The sequence below is a fragment of the Littorina saxatilis genome, linkage group LG1 (assembly GCF_037325665.1).
Source record: "Littorina saxatilis isolate snail1 linkage group LG1, US_GU_Lsax_2.0, whole genome shotgun sequence".
NCBI lineage: Eukaryota > Metazoa > Mollusca > Gastropoda > Littorinimorpha > Littorinidae > Littorina > Littorina saxatilis.
The window spans coordinates 4,010,252-4,033,323 of NC_090245.1; the positions used below are offsets into that span (position 1 = coordinate 4,010,252).

General features: G+C 43.0%; 1 protein-coding gene across 4 annotated transcripts in view; it reads right to left on the reverse strand.

Annotated features, from left to right (window-relative positions):
- LOC138959637 (calmodulin-like) overlaps positions 1-23,072 on the reverse strand; it is a 76,681-nt gene that overhangs the window by 12,172 nt on the left and 41,437 nt on the right. Inside the window, exons 1-2 of one of the 4 annotated variants that reach the window (XM_070331214.1) lie at positions 7,636-7,909; positions 6,244-6,601 (exon numbers count right to left, since the gene is read on the reverse strand). In XM_070331214.1, the coding sequence (XP_070187315.1) occupies positions 6,244-6,289 (46 nt within the window). In that variant the 5' untranslated portion in view covers positions 6,290-6,601; positions 7,636-7,909. Of the gene's footprint in view, positions 1-6,243; positions 6,995-7,472; positions 7,910-19,883; positions 19,936-23,072 lie in introns of those variants that run through there. The other 3 variants (XM_070331207.1, XM_070331230.1, XM_070331224.1) reach the window with 3 other exon arrangements.

Genomic DNA, 23,072 nt, shown 5'->3' on the forward strand with positions numbered 1-23,072 from the left:
ACAGAGAGCGTGTCGGTGTGTGTGTTTGAGAGAGAGGGGTGGAAACAGTGTGTTTGAGAGAGAGAGAGAGAGAGAGAGAGAGAGAGAGAGAGAGAGAGAGAGAGAGAGAGAGAGAGAGAGAGAGAGAGAGAGAGAGAGAGATCAACACTAACACATTAACATTAAGTAATGGAAATTCAGGGCCAAGACCGAAACGTTTTCTGTGAACTGAAATGTAAATTTGCCCGAAAAGAGAGATACTCCGACCGTTCAATTGCTCAAACAAGATCTTGGGTGGGACTTGAAGATTTGCAGAATCTCAGAGCCCCAATGACGCAGTTAAGATTGATCTCATACAACATACACGAAATCTCTGGTGCGATATAAGAGAGAGCGAGAGAGAGCGAGAGAGAGCGAGAGAGAGAGAGAGAGAGAGAGAGAGAGAGAGAGAGAGAGAGAGAGGACAAGACAAGACAAAATCTTTATTATCGAGGGTAATAGATAAGCAAGAATATTGCTTTTTTACATCCAGCCCTCGCCCTAATATAGGGTCAACAAGAACAGAAAACAATATAATCAAAGAACTATCACATCAAACTTAATACATTATAACTGTATATACAGATACAAATTTAAAAAATAAATTGTCATGCTGCATTTTAAGTACAATTTCCAAGTGTCAATTTTTAACATAACTTAATTTAGATCTGCATATTATTATAATTTTGTTTAACATGCACATACATTTTAAATGAATTGATGAACCATTCAGCACATGTTTAGTTGCATTATGTGCGACATATAATTTTTTTGAAGCTGTCTGTGTTTCAGAGAGAGAGAGAGAGAGAGAGAGAGAGAGAGAGAGAGAGAGAGAGAGAGAGAGAGAGAGAGAGAGAGAGAGAGAGAGAGAGAGAGAGAGAGAGAGAGAGAGAGAGAGAGAGAGAGAGAGGCACCGAAATTGACTTTCTCTACTTCAATCGATCCACTCTCTATCTCAATAGAACTGCGTTCGTTATCCTGGTTCGAATGAACTTGCGTCACTCTCCGCGCAAACGCCACAACGCGATTATCCTGTTTGCTGAAAGCCGGAAAAGCATACAACAAATGGATCCCATTAAAATTCAATGCATGTGCATGTCCGCGCTATACTGGCGGAATTTTAAAACGAACGACGGTTTTGAATCTGCAATTCAAACGTTTGTTTGTTGCTGTTGTTGTAGTTGTAGTTGTTGTTGTTGTCTTATGTCTTGTTGTTGTTGTTGTTCTTTGCCACAAGTCCCCCATTGCGGGTTACTTTTATGCTTAGTTCACACCAACGGCGCTTTAATGGCGCTTTAAAGCGGCGTGCAAAGCGGCACCAAAGCGTAACAAAGCTCGACTAAAGCGTCAGGATCGTTGGAAAGCTTTGAGCAAAGCGGGACATTTGGCAAAAGCGCCAAAAAAAATGTAAACTGTTTAAAAATGTTGGGCGCTCTGTCACGACTTGATTAAAGCGCCGAGAGCGTATCAAAGCTTAACAAAGCGTAACTAAGTTCAGTAAAGCTTGACTCAAAGCCTAGGAAAGCTTAACAGAGCTTTGTTCAAAGCGGGGACCCCAGTCTTCACGGTCTGTCACCACTTGACACGCTTTGTTAAGATAGATTATGCTCTGATACATCTGGAACTTCTGGATCTTGTCGTTCTGCCATCGTGTTGTGGAGTCAAAGATGCAATGATTTTGTGGATCTGCTCTGGATCAAAAGCGGCATGAAATCGGCGATCTGGAAATTTTCCAATGCGTAAACGTGAGAGCTTAACAATGCACAACAGAGCTTGATAATCGTATCAGAGCGTAACAAGGCCTGATCAAATCCGGAAATAATTCGTCCCCAAAGCGTAACCAATTCGTATCAGAGCGTAACATTACTTAGGAGATCGTGATATTTTTGGAAAAATGATGGCGCTTTGCTCGCCGATTTAAAGCGCGGCATTCGCCGTTGGTGTGAACTAGGCATTACTGTCGAGTTATTAGCACTTTCTCTTCCCAAAAAAGTCAAAAACTCGGCAGCACGCCTCATTCTGAAAGCACGAAAACGGAGAGACTGATCACTGACGCAACACCACTTCTTCACACACTGCACTGGTTACCTATTCAAGCCCGCATTGACTACAAACTGTCCACCCTCTGCTTTAACTTCTTTTCTGGCTCGTCTCCTGCTTACTTCTCTGAACTCCTCACCGTCTATTCTCCAGCAAGACAACTCCGTGCCTCTTCTGACTGTCGCATCCTCACCATTCCACACACCAAAACCAAAACATACGGACAACGCACTTTTACTTTCTGCGCACCCACACACTGGAATTCTCTCCCCTTTCACATCCGCCACTCTCAGTCACCCCAAGCATTCAAACGAGCACTTAAAACGCACCTCTTCAAGAAATACAACCCCTGATTTTGTTTTCTCAGTCCATCAGTTGGCTACATGTAGTGTATTTGTTGTTTTAGTGATAATGTGATAATGTGTATACACATTTAGGGCTGTTTTTCAGTATTAATAACATGTTCTGTTTGATTAAGGGTTATTCAGCTGGTATTTCCTTGTTTTTACTACCTATTTTATTCATGTTTTTATTACTTAATTAGTGGAAGAATCTGTTGTAATGTATGTTTGATGGTGTATGCTTTTAATCAAGCGTTGCTGACTATGAATGTAGATGTAAATGCTTGTATAACTGTGTTTGAATTTTAAATGTGTCAAGCGCAAAGAGCATAATTGTAAAGTTATGATGTTGCGCTATATAAATGCTCATTTATTATTATTATTATTATTATTATTCTCTAATACCCGGTATGAAGAGAATAATAGGCCTAAATTGGTGGGAATTTAAGACTCTAACAACTTAAGATGGTCACACTCAAACCACCCGTGACCACGTTCTATACTGGCCGCAGAACACGTGTTAAATGGACCATGCAATAGCCTGTGAAAACAAAACTGTCCATGACCCATCAACCCAAACACGAATACAGCCATTCGTCGGCTTTGCTGCATCACGCAAACACACCTTCGGACATCCAGTCACGACTTTCGGCGATGTTCTGAAGGGAAGCGTGACGAATAAAGGTCATAACACACGGTCATATAACCCCACCCCCATCCTGTGCCTAGTTTGTACCCTATGCCCCCCCCCCCCCCCACCTCCATTGCTCCCCATCCCGGCCCGGCCCACACCCATGCCCCCTCTGGATTAGTCCCGTCAGCGCGAATATTATGTTGGACTGTAAAACATGATGTCCATGATCGGTATGCCATTCCACTCTCTCAGTCATTCATTTATTCTTGACGCCGACTTGTTATGGTTTTGGAATCAGATTTGCACTGTCTCTTTTTTTGCATTAGGAGAGATTAAATCATTGGAAGATAATGCCGTAAAACGTTTTTTGTTCAGTCTCCCTTTCCAAGCAAGGGAGACGTCATTACAGAATTGATTCGTTTTCAGTTTGCAAGTTCGCGAAAGTCTCTGCAGAGGCAGCACTAAAACAGGGTAAGGGAGGTAATGACTGAGCTCTTCAATAAGTTTTTCGGTGGCTCCAAACTGAGCGATCGAAATTAAGCCTTTTCTGAGGCCGTTGTTTAACTGTTCCGGACTGATTTGGTTATCGAACAAGAAAATCAATTACATGTATGAAGACGTCCGTGTGCGGTTGAAGACATCACTTTACAATTGTTCATGTTTCAGGAGATCACAAACGAAAACACAGTTATCGATGTTCTTGGGCAGTGGAAGACATAGTTAGCCGTTGTTCCTGTTTTAAGACATGTATCGAACAACAAACTAATTATGTGCCTGTATTTATGTTGTTTTACATTCGTTAGCCGTTGTTCCTGTTTTAAGACATGTATTGAACAACAAACTAATTATGTGCCTGTATTTATGTTGTTTTACATTAGTTTGCCGTTGTTTCCGTTTAGGTGATCGAAATATGACCTAATTAAGTGAATACACCTTTGTGTTAGGGAAACATACAGGTGAACGTGTGGCTTTGTATTCGCCCCCCCCCCCCCCCCCCCACACACTAGATTTCACTGTCGAAGAAGAACAAATAGTACTGGGCTTAGATACCAATCTTATAGGCTAGGTTAGATAAAGGAAAAAGGATGTATTGCTTGAACAAATGTTTAAGACGATGGGGAGGGTAATATAAATCCTAGTGAACTGCTTCATAGAGAGGAATTCCCAACGACGGCGACTCCATGTTGCTTTTTCCTGAATTTTCTGAATCGGCGGCCGAGCTTCGTGTGTGTCAAAGGTCATATTCATAAAAGCTCGGCGGTATTGTTAAAATTTGGTTATGTTTGCGCATCCTGAACTCAGGTCAAAATAAGTTACTTCCCTTCGGATCTCATTTATCCCTGACAGGATGCCTTTGTTTTCCTTCTCTGGATTTTTAAAAAAAAAAATTTTTTAATTTTTTTTTACATATTTAGAGCTTTGCGTAATGTGTTATTGATATAAGCAGATTCGCGATCGTCATAATGATTTTTCATGGTGTTGCGTAATTTTTAAATGACAAAAGAATTGATATGTAAGACAGTTTTAAGCGAGCTAACTTTCGCGGGTGTATTTACTGTGCAAACAACTCTAAATATGGCAAAAGTGTCACGTGATAATCAACTTTGGCTACGGAGCAGACGATACTTTTTTTGTAACCAGTTGGGAGTGATGCAACAATATCACGGTCTCCTTCCCACAGCAGTCTCAACATTTCGACTTGTTTTGACCTTAGAACGATGTCTTTATCATAACTGTGAAGAACAGAACGGAGATCACTGCCGAAGTCGGCCAATCTGCAATCACTTTCGTCTCAGTTCGTCTATTCATAGATATGTGTATTCATAGATGTCAAGGATATCTATGGTCTATTCTCAGAAACATTATGGGAGATAACTCTGTATTCTTGTTTTGATAGATTCCGCGCAGTAATTATGCACCCTGTCAGAGAGACAGTAGCGATAGCGTGGACCGATGATTATCAGAATGCCAGTAGCCTACATGTTGCAATGAGTGTAGGAACAACAGTCCAGACACAAAGAAGAAACGACTTCGTTAAACGTAGGCTCGGAAAATGTCCGTATCCGAAAATTCAAACAACAGCACTGAGACGGAAACTGTCATTATCAGTAAAGACTAAAGGCTCCAACTCAAACGGCCATATAATCACACCAATGAAACACTACTGCACAGGTAGCGTGTCATAAATGACGACTGTAGGACCACAGAAGTCGCCAAAACGCGATTCGGGTCACCGGGATAGTGACATTTATTGAACAATTTATGACACAATTTGGGGAATGCGCAGACACGCCTTCCTTGTAGGGCTATTTACCTCGTACGTTAGTTTCTTGCGTCAAGGCGAAAGTGTATGACATCGATTTGTTTCCTTACTGCAGTCAAATATTAAAACTTATCAAAACTGAGAACTTAGTCTTCGTATGGCCTTGCAGGGTGTTGTTTCCATCACGCGAAGGACGGTATTTGACCGCAATTAGTTTTCTGTCAAATCTTAATTGTCAACTGCAACACACCCGCACGCACGCACGCACACACACACACACACACACACACACACACACACACACACACACACACACACACACACACACACACACACACACACAACCTAAACTTTCCAGGCCATACCCATGTTCATGTTTAACAAAGAGTTCATATTCTTTTAGTTTGTAATATTGTGTCCCAACTACAACTGGTACACACACACAATTCCCCAATGTATTCCATTTGTGCAATAAAAGCCCTCGTGCACTTAGTGTTCAGTAGTAGTTCTCGCTTCCGATAGATTTAAGTCTTTACCAGGGCCGGACTAGGCTAAGAGGAGGGGGGGGGTTGCCAGTGGTGGTCCAGGGGTCAAATGTGGGGGTCAGGGGGCGAAGCCCCCTGAAGCTGATGGGTAGGTCATATTGTGAGATAGGAAAATGGTCGCTCCTTGCATGAAACAGCATAAAATAAACAATAATACAAAATGTTTTAAATAAGTGAGGTACATGTTTAGGCTAGGGGGGGGGGGGGGTGCGCAACCCCCATAACCCCCCCCCCCGGTAATCCGGCCCTGTTTACACCACCAAGACCCAACACCTGAGAACAAAGAGATTTACATAAAACAACCGCACGAGAAAAGGCAGTTTAGTAAAAGTTAAATTCAAAATGTAAAAACAAAAGATAAACCCAAAGTGTTAGAAACAAACACACAATCATGATATTTACCTGCCACCATTTTAGGCGAAGGAGTTTTCTTGTCTTCCGTATCCATACCGCACAAGGAGAAAACACTAAGTAGCAATTAAAACCAAACGAACTGATTGTCAATTATCCTTCACTTCAGTCTGTCAAGCAACACGAGCGCTGCTGAATGAAAAGTCATACACACACACAGACACAAAGATGCACCCCCAGCACACAGCGTAAAGATCCCACAAATAGCAGAGTGCACTGCAGTGTAGATATATTTCTATCTATACCTATAGACACAACGTGTCCCACGACCACGAGTCACTCTCTCAGTATTCACAGGGCACTTCCATGTAAGTTTGCACTCGACGAGCGACGGCACGTAATGATAAGCCTGCAAACGAAAATTGATCAACTGCGGGCTACACGTCACGGCTTGCGTTTGCTTTCGTGACGAACAGGTGCGTCAAGAGGTCTAAAATATAAAATTGGAAAAAAAATGCCCAAAGTGCACACGTTTAAACTTTGATGCATCCAGAAAAAGCTCTGCCGCTGATTTTAATTCTGGCGACTGATATTGTTGGTGTCAGGGAACTGAAAACAATCCTATGAAGTGCACAACACGTTTAACTCTGAAGCATCCGGTATAAACTCTGCAGCTGATTTTAATTCTAGCGACTGATATTTTTTGTGTCAGGTCTAATATAAAACTGAAAACAATCCTATGAAGTGCACAACACGTTTAAACTCTGATGCAGCCAGTATAAACTCTGCAGCTGATTTTAATTCTAGCGACTGATATTGTTGTTGTCAGGTTGTCTGTAGTGAGACAAATGACATAGCAAGTTTCTCCTTTACTGACTACGTTTTACTACATAAGCTTTGCGTAAAAAGGTCCTTTGCGAACAATTAGGTACAAAGCATATAACAGTTCTCCATTTCACATAATTATGAGCTCGGCTAAACGGAGGTAGCTTCCAAGTTCTTTAAGTCGTGATAATTATATTCTTTTCAATTGTCATCAGAAGTTCACTAGTTGATATAACTGCCAGTTCTAATATTTACATGAAGTTGACATGTTCTGAGGAAAAAGCACACTCCCAAATTTGACGCCCACACGTCCGCTGGTCATAACATTGAATTCTAGTTCTGAAGTTACACAATCAGCGATGCCTTTCTTAAGTCACATTAACAAAAATTGTTGTCACACACCGAAGCTATAAAATATATCCAAATCAGAAATATATGATCCCGAATTCACTTACTGAAATGTCCCACTTCTGAAGTAATCAAAACGGAGCATCAATTTGAAGCAACGGCCAAACTGAAAACTTTATCAAACAGATTTCTTCGTTGTTCTTCTTCCCTCAAAAAAGCACTCAGTATTCTCGTTGTACAAATAATAGCATCACAGATAACGATTCAGACCTCTTTGTTCTTCTTCCCTCAAACAACCAGTCAGTATTCTCCTTGTCAGTAAAAATAATCGCATCACAGATAACAATTCAAGTCAAGCACTCTGCCATCACATCACTACACTGAGAGGCTGGGGACAGCATAAAGCACCAACAGGCTTGTCACAGAAGAGCACCAGCCCTGATAGTACTGAGCGACGGGCCGTCAGTCAGTCTACAAGTGCATGGCAGCAATATGAATTGCCTGGCACCCTGTTCAAACAGCCGCCCCACCCGATTAGGTCCCCCGGTCCACACGACCCGACACACGGATCGTCTGCCGCCACACTCCTCGCGCATCCGGAAACTTGTTAGCGAGGTTAAAACCGCCAGCGACACGCCAGTACAACGTCGTGCAGCACAGAGCTCCGTTGATGGAATTTAGATTTAACGTCCTCAATGGCAGCTGTGTCCAGTTAAGTTCATGTTTTGCTAATTTACTACCAACCAGCATCTGACTGTATAACTGACTTTTTTTTTTTAATGTTAATCAGTTACGAAGGGATCGCAGGATATCATGTCATCACTGACATCGTGGTCCACTCGCACAGTGTGATATTGTAAATCGCCACACACAAAAAAAAGAGCATTATCTGACATTCTCTGAACGCCCAGTTGGCCAATGTCGGCAAAGGTGGGACTGATGCTGATATGCCAAACCTACCATAACCTTTCTATCAGAAAAGATACTCCCATCAATGTGAGCGATCTGTGCATGGTTTAAGCCATTCTGATCATCATCGCTCCACGGCTATCGCCAGTTATCTCTCTGACCGGACGCTAAAGTCCAACGCGAATCTATCAAAACAAAAATACAGAGTTATCTCCCATATGTTGTTCTCGAGCAGTGTTCGCGAGACGAAAATGATTGCAGATTGGCCGACTTCGACAGTCATCTCCGTTCTGTTCTTCACATTTATGATAAAGACATCGTTCTAAGGTCAAAACAAGTCGAAATTTTGGGACTGCTGCCGGAAGGAGACCGTGATATATGGTTCCATCACTGTCAACTGGTTACAGAAAAAATCGTCTGCTCCAGCGAGCGCCGAAACCAACGGTGATTATCACGTGACACTTTTGCCATATTTAGAGTCGTTTGCACAGTAAATACAGCCGCGAAAAATAGCTCGCTTGAAACTGTCTTACATATCAATTCCTGTGTATTTTAAAAATTACACAACACCATGAAAAATCATTATCGACGATCGCGAATCTGCTTATATCCATAACACATTAGGAAAAGATCTAAATATGTAAAAAATCGATTTCCTCGCCAGACAAGGAAAACCAAGGCATCCTGTCAGGGATAGAATGAGCCGAACTCATTTTGACCTGAGGTCAGGATGGGTTTAAGCCTGGATTTATGCGCTCTAGAAATGTTATATCATTTAAGCTGCTGTCTCTCTCCGTCTCGCCCACAAGCTAACAAACCTCTAAAAGAATCAGATGCACAGCACGTTTACACTGCAACGGAGGGTCTCTGTTCGCTTTCCGCGATCCGATTTTATTGTCCCTGTTACTGAATGGCGCACGGCGCATATTGAACTATGGGGGTCAAATATAAACAGAGGACACGCACCGGCGCTTGTGCGTGATGTGGGACAAACGGACGACTGGGTGGTGAAGGGGATGGTCGGGATGGTGGGTGTGTTTTGTGATGGCCGGGACACTCATGTTGCGGCTATTTCACTCAGTTGGAGTGTTTGGTTTACTCCCCAAACTCCGTGTATTGTTTTCGTTACAGTCACGATGTCTCTCTTGTGCATTTTGTCTTTGTATCTCAAACACAAAGAGAATTATTACAGACATGCAAACACACACAGACACACACGGATACAAACAGACAGACAGACGGACGGACGCACGGACGGACGGACGCACGCACGCACGCACGCACACACACACACACACACAAACACACAAACGGACACAGATAGAAAGACAGACAGACACACAAACACACACACACACACACACACACACACGACACAGTGGCATTCCTCTTTAAAATCATTTGAACATTGTGTCCTGAAATACCGATAGCTTCTTCAACAAATATACTGAAGAGAAAACATCACGCACGAACAATCGTATGTCTACCTATCCTCGGCTGTAAATTGATTATTAATCGACTACAACTCGCTCAAAAGACAACAAAATCAACCGGTGAGAAAGAATATTGTCTAGCGAATTCATTTCAGTACAACAGTACAATGCTCATTGTTTGAAGATGGATAGCAACTATCAGTTAAAAAAAAAGAAAAGAAGTTCGGAACTATTGTCTTTGTTAGATGAACAGTATAACGCATTAGAAAAAAAGAGAGAAAAAACCCCCCTCATTTAATTATTAAGACACGTACACCGGCGGCAGTAAAATAATAAAGTGTCAAAGCGTCCAAAAGGCTTACAAGGGAATAGAAAGGGCAGTTAGATTAGTTGATGTGAATCAAAGTCAGAAAATCCGCCGTTTACAAGTACGATAGATGCAACAGAAAGCGCAAAAATAGTGTTACAAAAAACAAAAACAAATGTTCTGGTGGGAGAAGGGCCACACTCCATCAGGTCTCGACTAAAAGCTGAACGGTGTCTCAAAAGAAGACAGGAAAAGCATTACGCGTACTTCTCATTACAACAATTTCCTTCCTTCTTCCGTTTTTTTTTATCGATATAACTGTGAATTCTTGCCATCTTAACTCAGACCAACCCTTACAAAATTCAATCTTTCATTTTCACCCTTTTCTCCTCCCGTTAACAGAAATAGCAGATTTAATCCGCACTATCTTGGCCTTTTAACTTTAATCCAATGTGAGATTTCGATTCGACTAGATCTCTCTCTCTATCCGTCTCACTCTCTCTATCTCCCTGTCCCTGCGCCACCCCCCTCTCTCTGTCTTTCTCTCTGACTGTCTGTCTGTCTCACTCTCTCTATCTCCCTGTCTCTGCGCCACCCCCCTCTCTCTGTCTTTCTCTCTGACTGTCTGTCTGTCTCACTCTCTCTATCTCCCTGTCCCTGCGCCACCCCCCTCTCTCTGTCTTTCTCTCTGACTGTCTGTCTGTCTCACTCTCTCTATCTCCCTGTCCCTGCGCCACACACACCCCTATCCCTCTCTGTCTTTCTCTGTCTTTCTCTCTGACCGTTTGTCTCCCTCTGTCTTTCTCTGCGGTTCTCTCTGTCTGTCTGTCTCTCTCTCTGTGTCTCGCTCCCTCCCTCCCTCTCTCTCTCTCTCTCTCTCTCGCTCTCCCCGTCCTTGTGACCTAATTTAGCCGATTCTTGTTTGTGCCGAGGCACCCGATCTGCTATTCAAAGCCTAGTTGGCAAAGTGTCCAATGACAACATGGCTTTTGAAGATGGTTAGCAGTCTGTGGAAGGAGTATATTTGTCGTCGATAATGTTTGCGGCACTCACACAGACTACGCGTTTCGTCTCCATAGCACTCGGTCTCCGCAGTTCTCACCGAGTCTGTGAGTGCTACATTATTCGCTTCGTTGAATGGTGTCGAGATCACACAGTTGTTTTGACAAAGAATGTAAGTGTGTGCGTCTGTATGTCTGCGAAAGTGCTCTTCTTGAATGCGGTACTTTCTTGTATGTTCCACTAGATCAAATATACCTTGAGGGCAGTTCTTTTGAAAGAAGGTGTGATGTTCGGCGGTTTTTTTTTAACACCTCCCCCCTTCCCCCCCCTTCTCCTTTCTTCACCAGATACAAAGTGGTTTTCCCCAGGGTACGCGTTCATCAGTGAACATGACTATCAATTGACTTACATTTTTCAGTGGCATAAATAACTCTTTGGGTATAAAAGTCGGACTAAACCAGCTTTTCATTGCATTTTTTTCTCCTGAAGAAAAGTAATTTTTTTTTTTTTTTTTGGGGGGGGGGGGAATTAGACCCTCCCGCTGAGTATCTCTTGCTATCAAGTGTCAAAGTGGGTTAAAGTGCTCATGCCTTCTTTTCTTTCTTAACTATGTTAAACCTTCTTTAAACGCTTTCAGTGATCTGTTTGTTCAACGTAAGACTTTTCACCACCATTCCAACAGATATTACCTGTGGTGTTTTTTCTCCATCAATCATAATCTGCCTTTTATCACTCATCAGTAATTGACAAGTGTGCTCTTTAAGGACAGAAAATGAGTGGAATGTGCAACTGCCCCGCGGTGATCATCAAAAACACAGATAGAGCTTTAAGTAATTAAGTAATTAAGAATTCCTAAGTCAATCCATCAAACTTCAAAATCAGAGTAATCAAAACGCTTTTGATCTGTGTGATATGAATTTTCCGGAAGTGTCCGTCCCGAATATATCACAACTTTTTTTCTTTTTATAGTTTCTTTCAGTTTTAAATATCACGCCATTTTTTCTCGCTCTCAAATGAAACTAGTTTGGGGAAAAACTGAAATCAAAGCTATCGATAATGTTCATGACTGCCCTCTGGCGGCGGAGTCTGGTTGTGTTCTTTGTTTTGATTGTCAAGAAAATTCACACAAGTCAAATGCAGAATACTGAAGCATGGAGTTGTACGTACGGCTGTTGTTTTTAACCCTGACTGACATCAAGGTCTCCATGCCATAGATGTAGACGCGGTTCCCGGGAAACAAGTCCACAGCATGGTCTAATGCACGCAGGTTATTCGCCATTCAGTTGGGGTTTTCTGGACATTTGTCCTTTTTTAACTGTCGTAGGATTGTGGATCACAACACTATATTACTTTCTTTATGTTTCTTGCAATGAACTGATTTTTGAAGGAACGTTTTGTGGAAAGCTGTAAGTTTGCTGTCTTTAGTCAGACACTTTAAATAATAAACTACGCTCGTTTTACGAATGTATTTTCCACATACCAGAAAAGGTAGGTGAGGGAAAGTCTTCAAATGTGTTATTATTTATCAGACTTACGGTGACTGTTTAAGAATGATAGTCACGCGGCATGCTTGTATTTATAAGGGTACTAGATGATTACCCGCTTCGCCGGGTACCGGCTTCGCCGGGAAGAAGTAGAGCCGAATACCCGGGCATTTGTATCACCGCGTGTCGACTGCTGGTAATAGTAGTTAATTACTTCTAGTATAATAGACTTCTGCTTGGGTTGAATATGGTATTACCGTATTGTGTATCGCTCACACACACACACACACACGCACGCCCCCCCCCCACACACACCTCCCCCTCTCCAACAAAAACATTATATCATTTCTGGGATTGACAGGGATCTATAGGGATAAAAACAAGCTCCGAACTCACATACAACAACAAATGTTGACGATCCCCACCGAGAGAGACTCTACGTGTGTGTGAGTCAATCATTGATTGCGTATGCATGGCTGCCTGTCGAATCACAAAGGTGTGGTTCTTCATGAAAACATCGTGCCCACTTGGGCATTAAACGTTGTAGTCGTAACGTGCCAGACACTGAATCGTGCGTGCACACGTGTGCAACATGTGACGTACACGTCTCTCTGTTCCATTTTGTCAGTGGGCGAAGCGTGGGATGAATGGGAATAGACGATTTTTGGAAATTCCTCCATCGGGTTTGTCTGGGTTGTGAAAGAGTGAACACCCTTGCTTTTCCTCTGACGACTGGATATATTAATGTCCCATGTTAGGCCTCTTAAGGACAGGAATGAGGTTATATCATACATTTTTCCTCTGACAAATAACTTCACACGTGTTTTCGACACACCCCTCGAGACTGATCGACCCTTCCAACGTTTGTCCGAGTAAAAAGCAAGGGCATTCACTCTTTCACAACCCATACAAACCTGACGGAGTTATTTTCGGAATTCGTCTATTCATAGTTACTGGGTTAAAGCGTGGGAATTAGTTGACATTTAGAGTTACTGGGTTAAAGCATGGGAATTAGTTGACATTTAGAGTTACTGGGTTATAAGGTGAAGGAAAGGTTGTTTTAGCGTATTACAAGGTTACTTTCCCAAGAGATTCAGAGGCATGTAAGGACATTCAGAATCATCAGTTGGTTCCACTGAGAAGACGTATTACGGAACGGAAAATAGACTATCTGGGGTCAACAGATCTGAATCAAAGAAAAACCTTCAACGCCATACCCGCATTCAAAAGACACAGGCAACAATTGGAACCGTAATCAAATTCACAGAGACTGGTAAAGTTTTGGTTAGCCGAAACCCGAAGACTGGGACGGGACGGTGTTTTCTCCGCGAAGCATGCAAACATAGAACCTAATCTGCATGAACCGATTTTTTGCTGAGTAGCCTAAACATGTATTTTTGGATACAGGAAATCAAAGGATACCATGCAATCATTTTTAAACAGATATTGCAATTCCAATTGAATCAGAATTTCAAATAATTTTTTTTTAATTGATTAATTTTTAAGCTTCCAAGCTGTAAAGCAATAAAAGCCCCGACCGAGCAAAAGATTGTCTGACCCCCCAAAAAAGGAATGTGATTAAAAAATGTGGTAACCACAGTGCGGCCTCAACTTTTGTTTGTTAAATGTCGGATATGGCGGATATGGCGTCATCAGACATTTATCGAACATAAATATCATCGGAATTTTACCTGGAAGTCACATGTACATTTTCAGAAATATCTGTCCGGTTTTTGGCTCACGTAAGTGTAGCCTATGCGATCGTAACTTTGTCTGTCTGTGCGTGTGTGCGTATGTGCATGCGTGCGTGTGTATGTCTGTGGTAGAAACTCTAACATTTGAAGACGTCACATTACATTGACGTCACATTATGACGTAAGGACTACAAAATTTGTGTCTTGGGACACATTTAGCTTAAGATTCCAGAAGTGGATCTGTGCTGTGCTGGGTCTGCTGCAACCACACTAGAACCAGCTCGCAACAGTTGAGGTGAACAGATTGGTGACCAAGACCATCATCGGTTTCTCTCCGAGTGATGGGTGTGGGCGGAGAAAGTCTCCCAGACTGAGATCATTCTCCCTTCTGTCGCGGATGAGACTAGACATCTCTTCCTTGAGAGTGTCACAACCTTTAAACACGTGTGTGAGGTGTCCAGTCTTGCCACATTGACAGACTACCTTGTCCCAGTAGATGCGGCTGCTGACCGTGCGAAAGCGACGCAACAGGCTCGTGGGTCTCCAGGGGGAGTGGGAGGTGGTGCCCTTTCCTATTGTAGGGGAGGTGTATCCATCCTCTCTCTTCACATGTTTATGACAGTGTCTGAAATGGGGGGTCCTTAACGTCCTCACAGGAAATTTTCCTTTTAGGGACATGAGTTGGTGATACGCTAAAAGAACAGTGTCTGCTCTCTTTCCTCTCTTTTTAGCTTGGCTAGCAGCAGTTTGGCTTCCTGGCAGGAGAGCCGAATGTCTGTCACTGGCATGGTTGACATAGCCGCTGCTTTTGCTGCTCTGTCCGCCATTTCATTTCCCCGGATTCCTGTGTGGGATGGCAGCCACATGAGGGAAAAGTCTGTTCCTTTTGTCATAATTTGGTGGGCTAAGAAATGAATTTAAGTTTGCATCTCTCCTCTGTTCTTGGTGCCATATGCAAGTGCTTGCAACGAGGATTTTGAGTCCGTAAGGATGACCACCCACAGAGGTGGGGTTGGCAGATCGTTTATCAGTGTGCAGGCCATGTAGATAGCAAATAACTCTGCAGAGAAGATGCTGATCCCCTTGTTTAGCTTGTATTTTCGTGTTATATCAAGTCCAGGAATCGACAAGGCACACCCAGCCTCCCCTGACTGCAGGATCGAACCATCTGTGAAGACCTGTAGGTGGCTTTTAAATCGTTGATCGATCTTTTCTTTTGCAACTGTGGCTAGCAGCAATGGGTCTTCTGCCTTTTTGAGGCCGTCTCCATAGTCCATGATCAGATTTGGGGCTTCAAGCAGCCATGGAGGGTAAGGAAGAGTACCACCTGTAACCAGCTTTTCCTTGGACAGGCCACTCTGTTCCCATATGCCCTTCACATGGTTGTATATTGGGAGCACTGTTTGGTATGTATGAGTCTTGGATTCAAGAGCTTTGTATTGCATGTGGTCGGTATCTCCCATGTCTGGGGTAAATACTTCCACTGCCGTGTTTGGGACACAGTGTATTCTGACAGCCAGTTGTGCACATCTGAGGTGGCATTCCTCTTTCAGTGGCAGCCATCCCACTTCCTGGTAAAGTAGAGTGGAGACTGCCGATCTGGGGACCCCCAGCGCCACTTTGAGAGCGGCTCTTTCTACTCTTTCAAGCTTTACCCACTGACTGTCAGGAGCTGCAAAGAAAGCCTCTTGGCCGTAGCTGAGGCGCGACCGAACAAGGGCACGGACAAGATGGATCAATGGTTTTCCGGCTGCCCACGACTCTCTGCTCAGAACCTTTATCAGGTTTAGAGAGCGTTGAGCTTTTCTCACAAGTGAGTCTATGTGTGGGCCCCAACTGAGAGAGCTTGTGAATGTCACTCCCAAGAACTTGGTTTGATCTGCTGGCACCAGCTGCACCCCATTTATGGTAATGGAACATGTCCTTTTGACAAGCTGCACTCCTGTGAAGGCCATGAACACGGTTTTTTCGGTAGATAGCTCAAAGCCACTCTTCTGCATGTAGTCAGCGATCTGGTCGACTTTTGCTTGGTACCGCCCCATTTTTGTTTTGATTGTTCTTTCTGACTTGCAGTTGACTTCTTCCCAGAGGGCCATCTCATCGGCAAACAGAGACAATGAGGCCTCCTTGAGGTTCAGGTTTGCTGCATCGTGGACCATGATGCTGAACAATATGGGGGCTATAATGCTTCCTTGAGGCACCCCCATATCTAGGACATGTGTTTGAGAGATGGACTGCCCCACTCTAACAGCCATGGGCCTGTCTGTAAGGAATTCCTGGACAAATTCCAGCGGGTGCCCTGAGATCCCCATGCCATGTTGGACATTTTCTGAATTAGCTTTCCATGCCAGACCGTGTCAAATGCTCTTCTAATGTCGAAGAAGGTTGCCAGCACTGTTCTGCCTCGTGCTTTAGCCTTCTTGATGTGGGCTGTAAGTTTTACCACATGCTCCATGCAGGCTCGACCCTTTCTGAAGCCTGCCTGGCAGAGGGGAAGAATGTTGTTCGTTTCAAGAAAGTGTTCTAGTCTGTTTTTTACACCCGTCGCGATAAAACCTTCGTGGTTGAAAACGACGTTAAACACCAAATAAATAAATAAATAAATAAATAAATAAATAAATAAATCAATAAACTGTTTTTTACAATTCTTTCGTATACCTTGCCAAGGTGAGGTGTGAGTGAAATTGGGCGGTAGCTTGTCGGCAGGTGCCGGGGTTTACCGTCTTTGGGAAGAGCAATCACCAAAGCGTTTTTCCAGGCTGAGGGAAGTTTTGAGCTCGCCCAACAGTGCTGGTAAAACTGTAGCAGCACTTCCAGCATGGGCTCAGGAAACCGGCGTATCATGTTGTATGAAATGGGGTCTAAGCCGGTTGCAACATTTCCGGATTTGATTCCTTGGATTGCCTTCCTCAACTCATTGATACCCAGATCCTGGTTTATCGGCAGTCTGCTGCTACTCGTCCGAATTTATCTTCTTCCTTTCGACGGTAATCAGCGAGCGACTGTGGCATATGAGCTGCCTGACTGACTTTTGCAAATGTCTCAGCCAGCACCTCGGCCTTCTCAAGATTACTTTGTGTGTACTCATTCCCGTTCAGCAAAGGTTTTTCAGGCAAGAACACTTTCCTTTTGAATTTTCGCAGCTTGGTCCATACAAGGGACGCGTCTCCTTGGTTATGCACCTTTTTACAACAGAAATCTGTCCAGTAGGCTGCTTTTGCCTGTTCATTGACCGCAGCACACTCCTTTTCAACTTCTTCAAGGGATGTTTTATTGGAGGCCGACTGATTCTTCTGATATGCTTTTGTAAAACACCATTTGCGCTGCACCGCAGCTCTGCATTCTTCATTCCACCAGGGGGAAGGTGCCTGTTCTCTCTTTTGAGGCCCAGAAGCACGTTTTGGAATAGCTTGGTCAGCTGCACTGAGGATTGCCTGTCTGATGTTACCATAGTACTGGTCTATGTCATCGTCTTTGAACTCAAGTCTCTCCACACATATATATGCGTCAGAGTCTTCTTGAACTTCTCCCAATCTGCTTTGGCACAGATGTACATTGGCGTACGATCAACTTCAGCAGGATCAGGGTCAGCTTCATGGATGGTCGCGTGTATCAGATAGTGGTCAGATCCGAGTGTGTTGGGGTAGACCTGCCAGTCGATGGTAAGGGCAAGTTCGGGGCTAACCAGGGTAAGATCAATGGCAGATGATCTGTCTCTTTGTCGCTGGGCTTGTCTGGTGGCCGTGCCATCATTAAGTAGCACCAAATCTGAGATGCTGATGTCTTCAGCCAGCTGAGTGTCGGGGCTACTTTCTGCGTCAGCGTCCCACATCCGGTGGTGCGCGTTGAAATCCCCCATCACTACCCAGCTGCCCGAATCTGACGAGAGCTGAGTGAGCCAATCGGTACAACCCTGTGCCTTGCAGCCACTGGGATAGTAGACGTTCACTAGATTAAGTGGCCTCCTTCCCCGCATGGAGATCTGCACTGCACACATGGAACCAAGTCCTTCCATATCTTGCATTGGTGGGTCTATAAGCTTGTACTTGAGGTCTGCCCGGATGTATGTGGCAACATGTACTCTCCCATTGTCAGCCAGGGCAACCTCGGGTGGGTAGTAGTAACCTTCCAACCGTGGGAGGTTTCCTATCCTATCCGAGGCTGACTGTAGAGCAACAATATCAGTCTCAAAATTGTTCAGATGATCTACTAACAATGGCAGCCGGCTGCTAAGGCTCAGCGCATTCCACTGTAATAAAGACAGGTTTCTACTTTTCCTGGGCAATCGTGTTGAGTTGGATGGTGCCCTTTTGTGAGCCAAAGACGGACAGTTTGCATTAGTTGGGCCCCCCATTGATGTCACTTGTAAAGCTAATTTCTTCCCCTTCACTCAGAGGAACCCCTGAGAGTATTGCACATAGGGCCTTATGACTGGCTGTTGCCTTGAAATGGAAGCCTGGTTTACCACAGACAGTCCTGCCCAAGCTCAACAAGCTGTCCAGGAGTAATTTGGGATCATGCTGGGCTTTTGCATTGGCCATTAACGTAAGGGCCTTGGTAACAAAAGCTGCCGGGTCCTCACTGATAGGTGCTGCTGGCTGGGCATCCAGCTTAGACAATGCCAGTCTAGTTAGCCGTGACTCAATCTTTTTGCGTTTCTCAAACACACTTTCAGCCATTCTAGTGACGTCTCCCTGGATGCTCTGTCGCAGTTGTGGCAGTAGCCGTTTCACCAGATCATCTTCTTGCATGTTATCATCAGGTTCTTTGTCTTGACACTGGGGTGAATGGTTCCCAACTTCCATGGTATCACATTGTACTGGTCTTTGTTCTTTTGCTCGTTTGCTCATCACCTCTATCTCGATTCAAAGTCTACTGCAATACATTTAGTCAAGTCTCGGTGTTGTTCCTGGACAAAAAAGACAATAGGCCAGTTGGACCCGGATTTAAAATACAAATATCGGTCAAAATGTTCTGGCCGCAAAAAATGGCTGTGTCAAATGCGTAAATAAACAAAATCCGAAGCCGAACAACACTGAAGTTTTGATTAAATGTAAAAAGAACACCCTATGCTCAGAGGACCCTACAAACATTGGTTTAACTTGAAAGTTTGTCAGTGCGTGCGTGCGTTCGTGTTTGTGTGTATGTGTGTGTGTGTGTGTGTGTATGTGTGTGTGACAGAGAGAGAGAGAGAGAGAGAGAGAGAGAGAGAGAGAGAGAGAGAGAGAGAGAAATATCTTCGGTACATGGGAGACAACCACGTCATAGAGTGTTGTAGCACACTCATGCCAATGAAACTATCATCGTGTTCAAACTAGGATTGCTTCCCCTTAGCCGACGACTTCATCAGTCCGTTCAAACCTTTATCGCAGAACAACGACAGAGATATGCAACGCACACAGACTCCCTGTGTTTTCGTGGCTGAGCATTTGACCAGCTAATTATTATCTCACACACAAAAAAAAGAAGAAGAAGTAGGGGTACAGAAGGCACAAGAAACGCAGACACAAGATGAAAATAGACAAGACAAGATACGACTAATTCTTTATTAGTGTAAAAGATAAGTCAATAAAGATGTTCTTTACATCCAGCCCTTGTCCTGGAGAGAGACAGAGGGAGAGAGAAAGAGATACTTTTATTCCAATCTGAACAGACAAGTCGTTTACAAGGTCGAACAAGAATCTCTCACCTCTGATCTGTGCTGCCGGATACTTCTCCAAAATACTCTGCGGTGCCACTTCCTGTAACAAACAAACAAACACAATACTCTGCGGTGCCACTTCAACAAACAAACAAAATACTCTGTGGTGCCACTTCCTGTAACAAACAAACAAAATACTCTGTGGTGCCACTTCCTGTAACAAACAAACAAAATACTCTGTGGTGCCACTTCCTGTAACAAACAAACAAAATACTCTGTGGTGCCACTTCCTGTAACAAACAAACAAAATACTCTGTGGTGCCACTTCCTGTAACAAACAAACAAAATACTCTGGTGCCACTTCCTGTAACCGCAAACAAACAAAATACTCTGTGGTGCCACTTCCTGTAACAGATGTGAGCTAGTGGCTGAACGACAGTTACGGTACACATGTACTTTTGCGCATCCGTTTGAACTCGTGAACTCGTGGTACCTCTGTGCTATCGAGGATTCAAACCTGTGCTATCGGGGATCCACTAAGGTTTTCGAGACTGTGTTTTGTCTGTATTGAAATGGTCTGGCGGAAGAGCCGATCCTTTAATTTGCATAGGTAAAATGATAGTTTTTCGGTACCCGACACCCCTCTGAGTTGAATGTGTTTTAAGCTTATGACGTAGGCACGCGGGATGTTGTGGGTTGGGGCATTTACTTTTCGCTGGTACTTCGAACAGAACAGACGTGTCCAGTGAGCGGTCGCGTGGCAGGTTTGCTACGAGCAGAAAGGGAACAGTAATGTGACTTTTCTGAGACGGGTATGTTATTCATATGCTATTTTTATATAATGGGTAAAACAGCGTTAAAGTATGCGGGTTGTGACCTGCTTTGGGAGGATTTATTTGAATGTTCAAGTAGATTGTTTTGTGAGTTGAATGTTCGGGAAAACTTTTGTTTATTGAATGTTTCAGAAAACCGTTTGAGTGTTTGAGAGAACTGTATTGTAGGCATGTTATTTGGAAGGAATGATGTGTTTTGTTGTTGTTAAAGGATTTAGTTTGTGGTGGTTGAAATTGTTGAGTTGTTTGTGTATGCTTATGACGTGCATTCTGTGATTTACAGAATGGCAGAATGTGCGACGGGGTTTCGTTAGAGGGGTTCAGTTAGGTTTCGTTAGAGGGGTTCAGTTAGGTTTCGTTAGAGGAGTTCAGCTAGGTTTCGTTAGAGGGGTTCAGTTAGATTTTGCTAGAGGGGTTCAGTTAGGTTTTGTTAGATTGTTTTTTTGGGGAATTGTTTTTAGGTTGTTTTTTTAGACTTCGTTTGTTTTAGATTAGTTTTATTGTATTTTGTTAAAAAATATTTGGACTAAAGTTGAGAGTGAGGATTTAGAGTAGAGTCTCTGGAGTGTAGTTTGGAGGGAGGATTTAAAGTGTTGTTTTAAAGCATAGTTCTAGAGTGGGAATCTAGACCATAGCTTTAGAGTAAAGGATTTAGAGTGTTGTTTGGGGTTGTTCTAGATTTAGAGAGTAATACATTGGAAGTTTTGTATTAAATGTAAACCCCCGCTTTCCCACACATTTCCCCTCATCATCATATGGAAATAAACTTGAGAACCTGGTAGTTTAACCTGTGTCAGTTTGTTTTGATTGTTTGAGCTCGGCGAGAAAGGGGCACTCTGAATTATTTGACCCCGTGATCAGGGAAGGTTACATTTGGCACTCGGTTACACAAACAAACAAAATACTCTGTGGTGCCACTTCCTGTAACAAACAAACAAAATACTCTGTGGTGCCACTTCCTGTAACAAACAAACAAAATACTCTGTGGTGCCACTTCCTGTAACAAACAAACAAAATACTCTGCGGTGCCACTTCCTGTAACAAACAAACAAAATACTCTGTGGTGCCACTTCCTGTAACAAACAAACAAAATACTCTGTGGTGCCACTTCCTGTAACAAACAAACAAAATACTCTGTGGTGCCACTTCCTGTAACAAACAAACAAAATACTCTGCGGTGCCACTTCCTGTAACAAACAAACAAAATACTCTGCGGTGCCACTTCCTGAAACAAGCAAACAAACACAAAAATGGTCACTAATCTCAAGAAAATCTCTTGCAAGGAAAAAATGGAAAGAAGACATTTTTAGTCAAGAAAGTTGAGGGAGGTGATGGTTGGGGTTGGGGGAAGGGGCTGCGTTGGTGAAGTGATTAGTGCGGAATTGTGTGTTATTCTTTAACAACGAAAGAGACTGAACACAGCTGAACATTCTGCAACGTTTTGCTTTATTTATTTAGCTGTTCATTTAATTTAATTTTTTTTCTCCACATGATCTCTGATCTGAAGGGAGAATTTGAAAACAGGGGTTAGGTTTTCTGTTTTCAAATTCTCTTACAAAAAAAAAAAGAAAAAAAAGAAACAAAGGCAAAACATCTCAGGGTTGAAGCAGCCTGCATGCAACTGAGGTCAGAAAAAGAAAAACAAGTCGCGTAAGGCGAAAATACAACATTTAGTCAAGTAGCTGTCGAACTCACAGAATGAAACTGAACGCAATGCAACGCAGCACGCTCATGGCAAAGGCAGTGAAATTGACAAGAAGAGCAGGGTAGTAGTTGCGCTGAGAAGGATAGCACGCTTTTCTGTACCTCTCTTCGTTTTAACTTTCTGAGCGTGTTTTTAATCCAAACATATCATATCTATATGTTTTTGGAATCAGGAACCGACAAGGAATAAGATGAAAGTGTTTTTAAATTGATTTCGAAAAAAAACATTTGATAATAATTTTTATATATTTAATTTTCAGAGCTTGTTTTTAATCCAAATATAACATATTTATATGTTTTTGGAATCAGCAAATGATGGAGAATAAGATGAACGTAAATTTGGATCGTTTTATAAAAAATTTGTTTTTTTTACAATTTTCAGATTTTTAATGACCAAAGTCATTAATTAATTTTTAAGCCACCAAGCTGAAATGCTATACCAAAGTCCGAGCTTCGTCGAAGATTACTTGACCAAAATTTCAACCAATTTGGTTGAAAAATGAGGGCGTGACAGTGCCGCCTCAACTTTCACGAAAAGCCGGATATGACGTCATCAAAGACATTTATCAAAAAAATGAAAAAAAGTCTGAGGATATCATACCCAGGAACTCTCATGTCAAATTTCATAAAGATCGGTCCAGTAGTTTAGTCTGAATCGCTCTACACACACACACACACAGACAGACAGACACACACACAC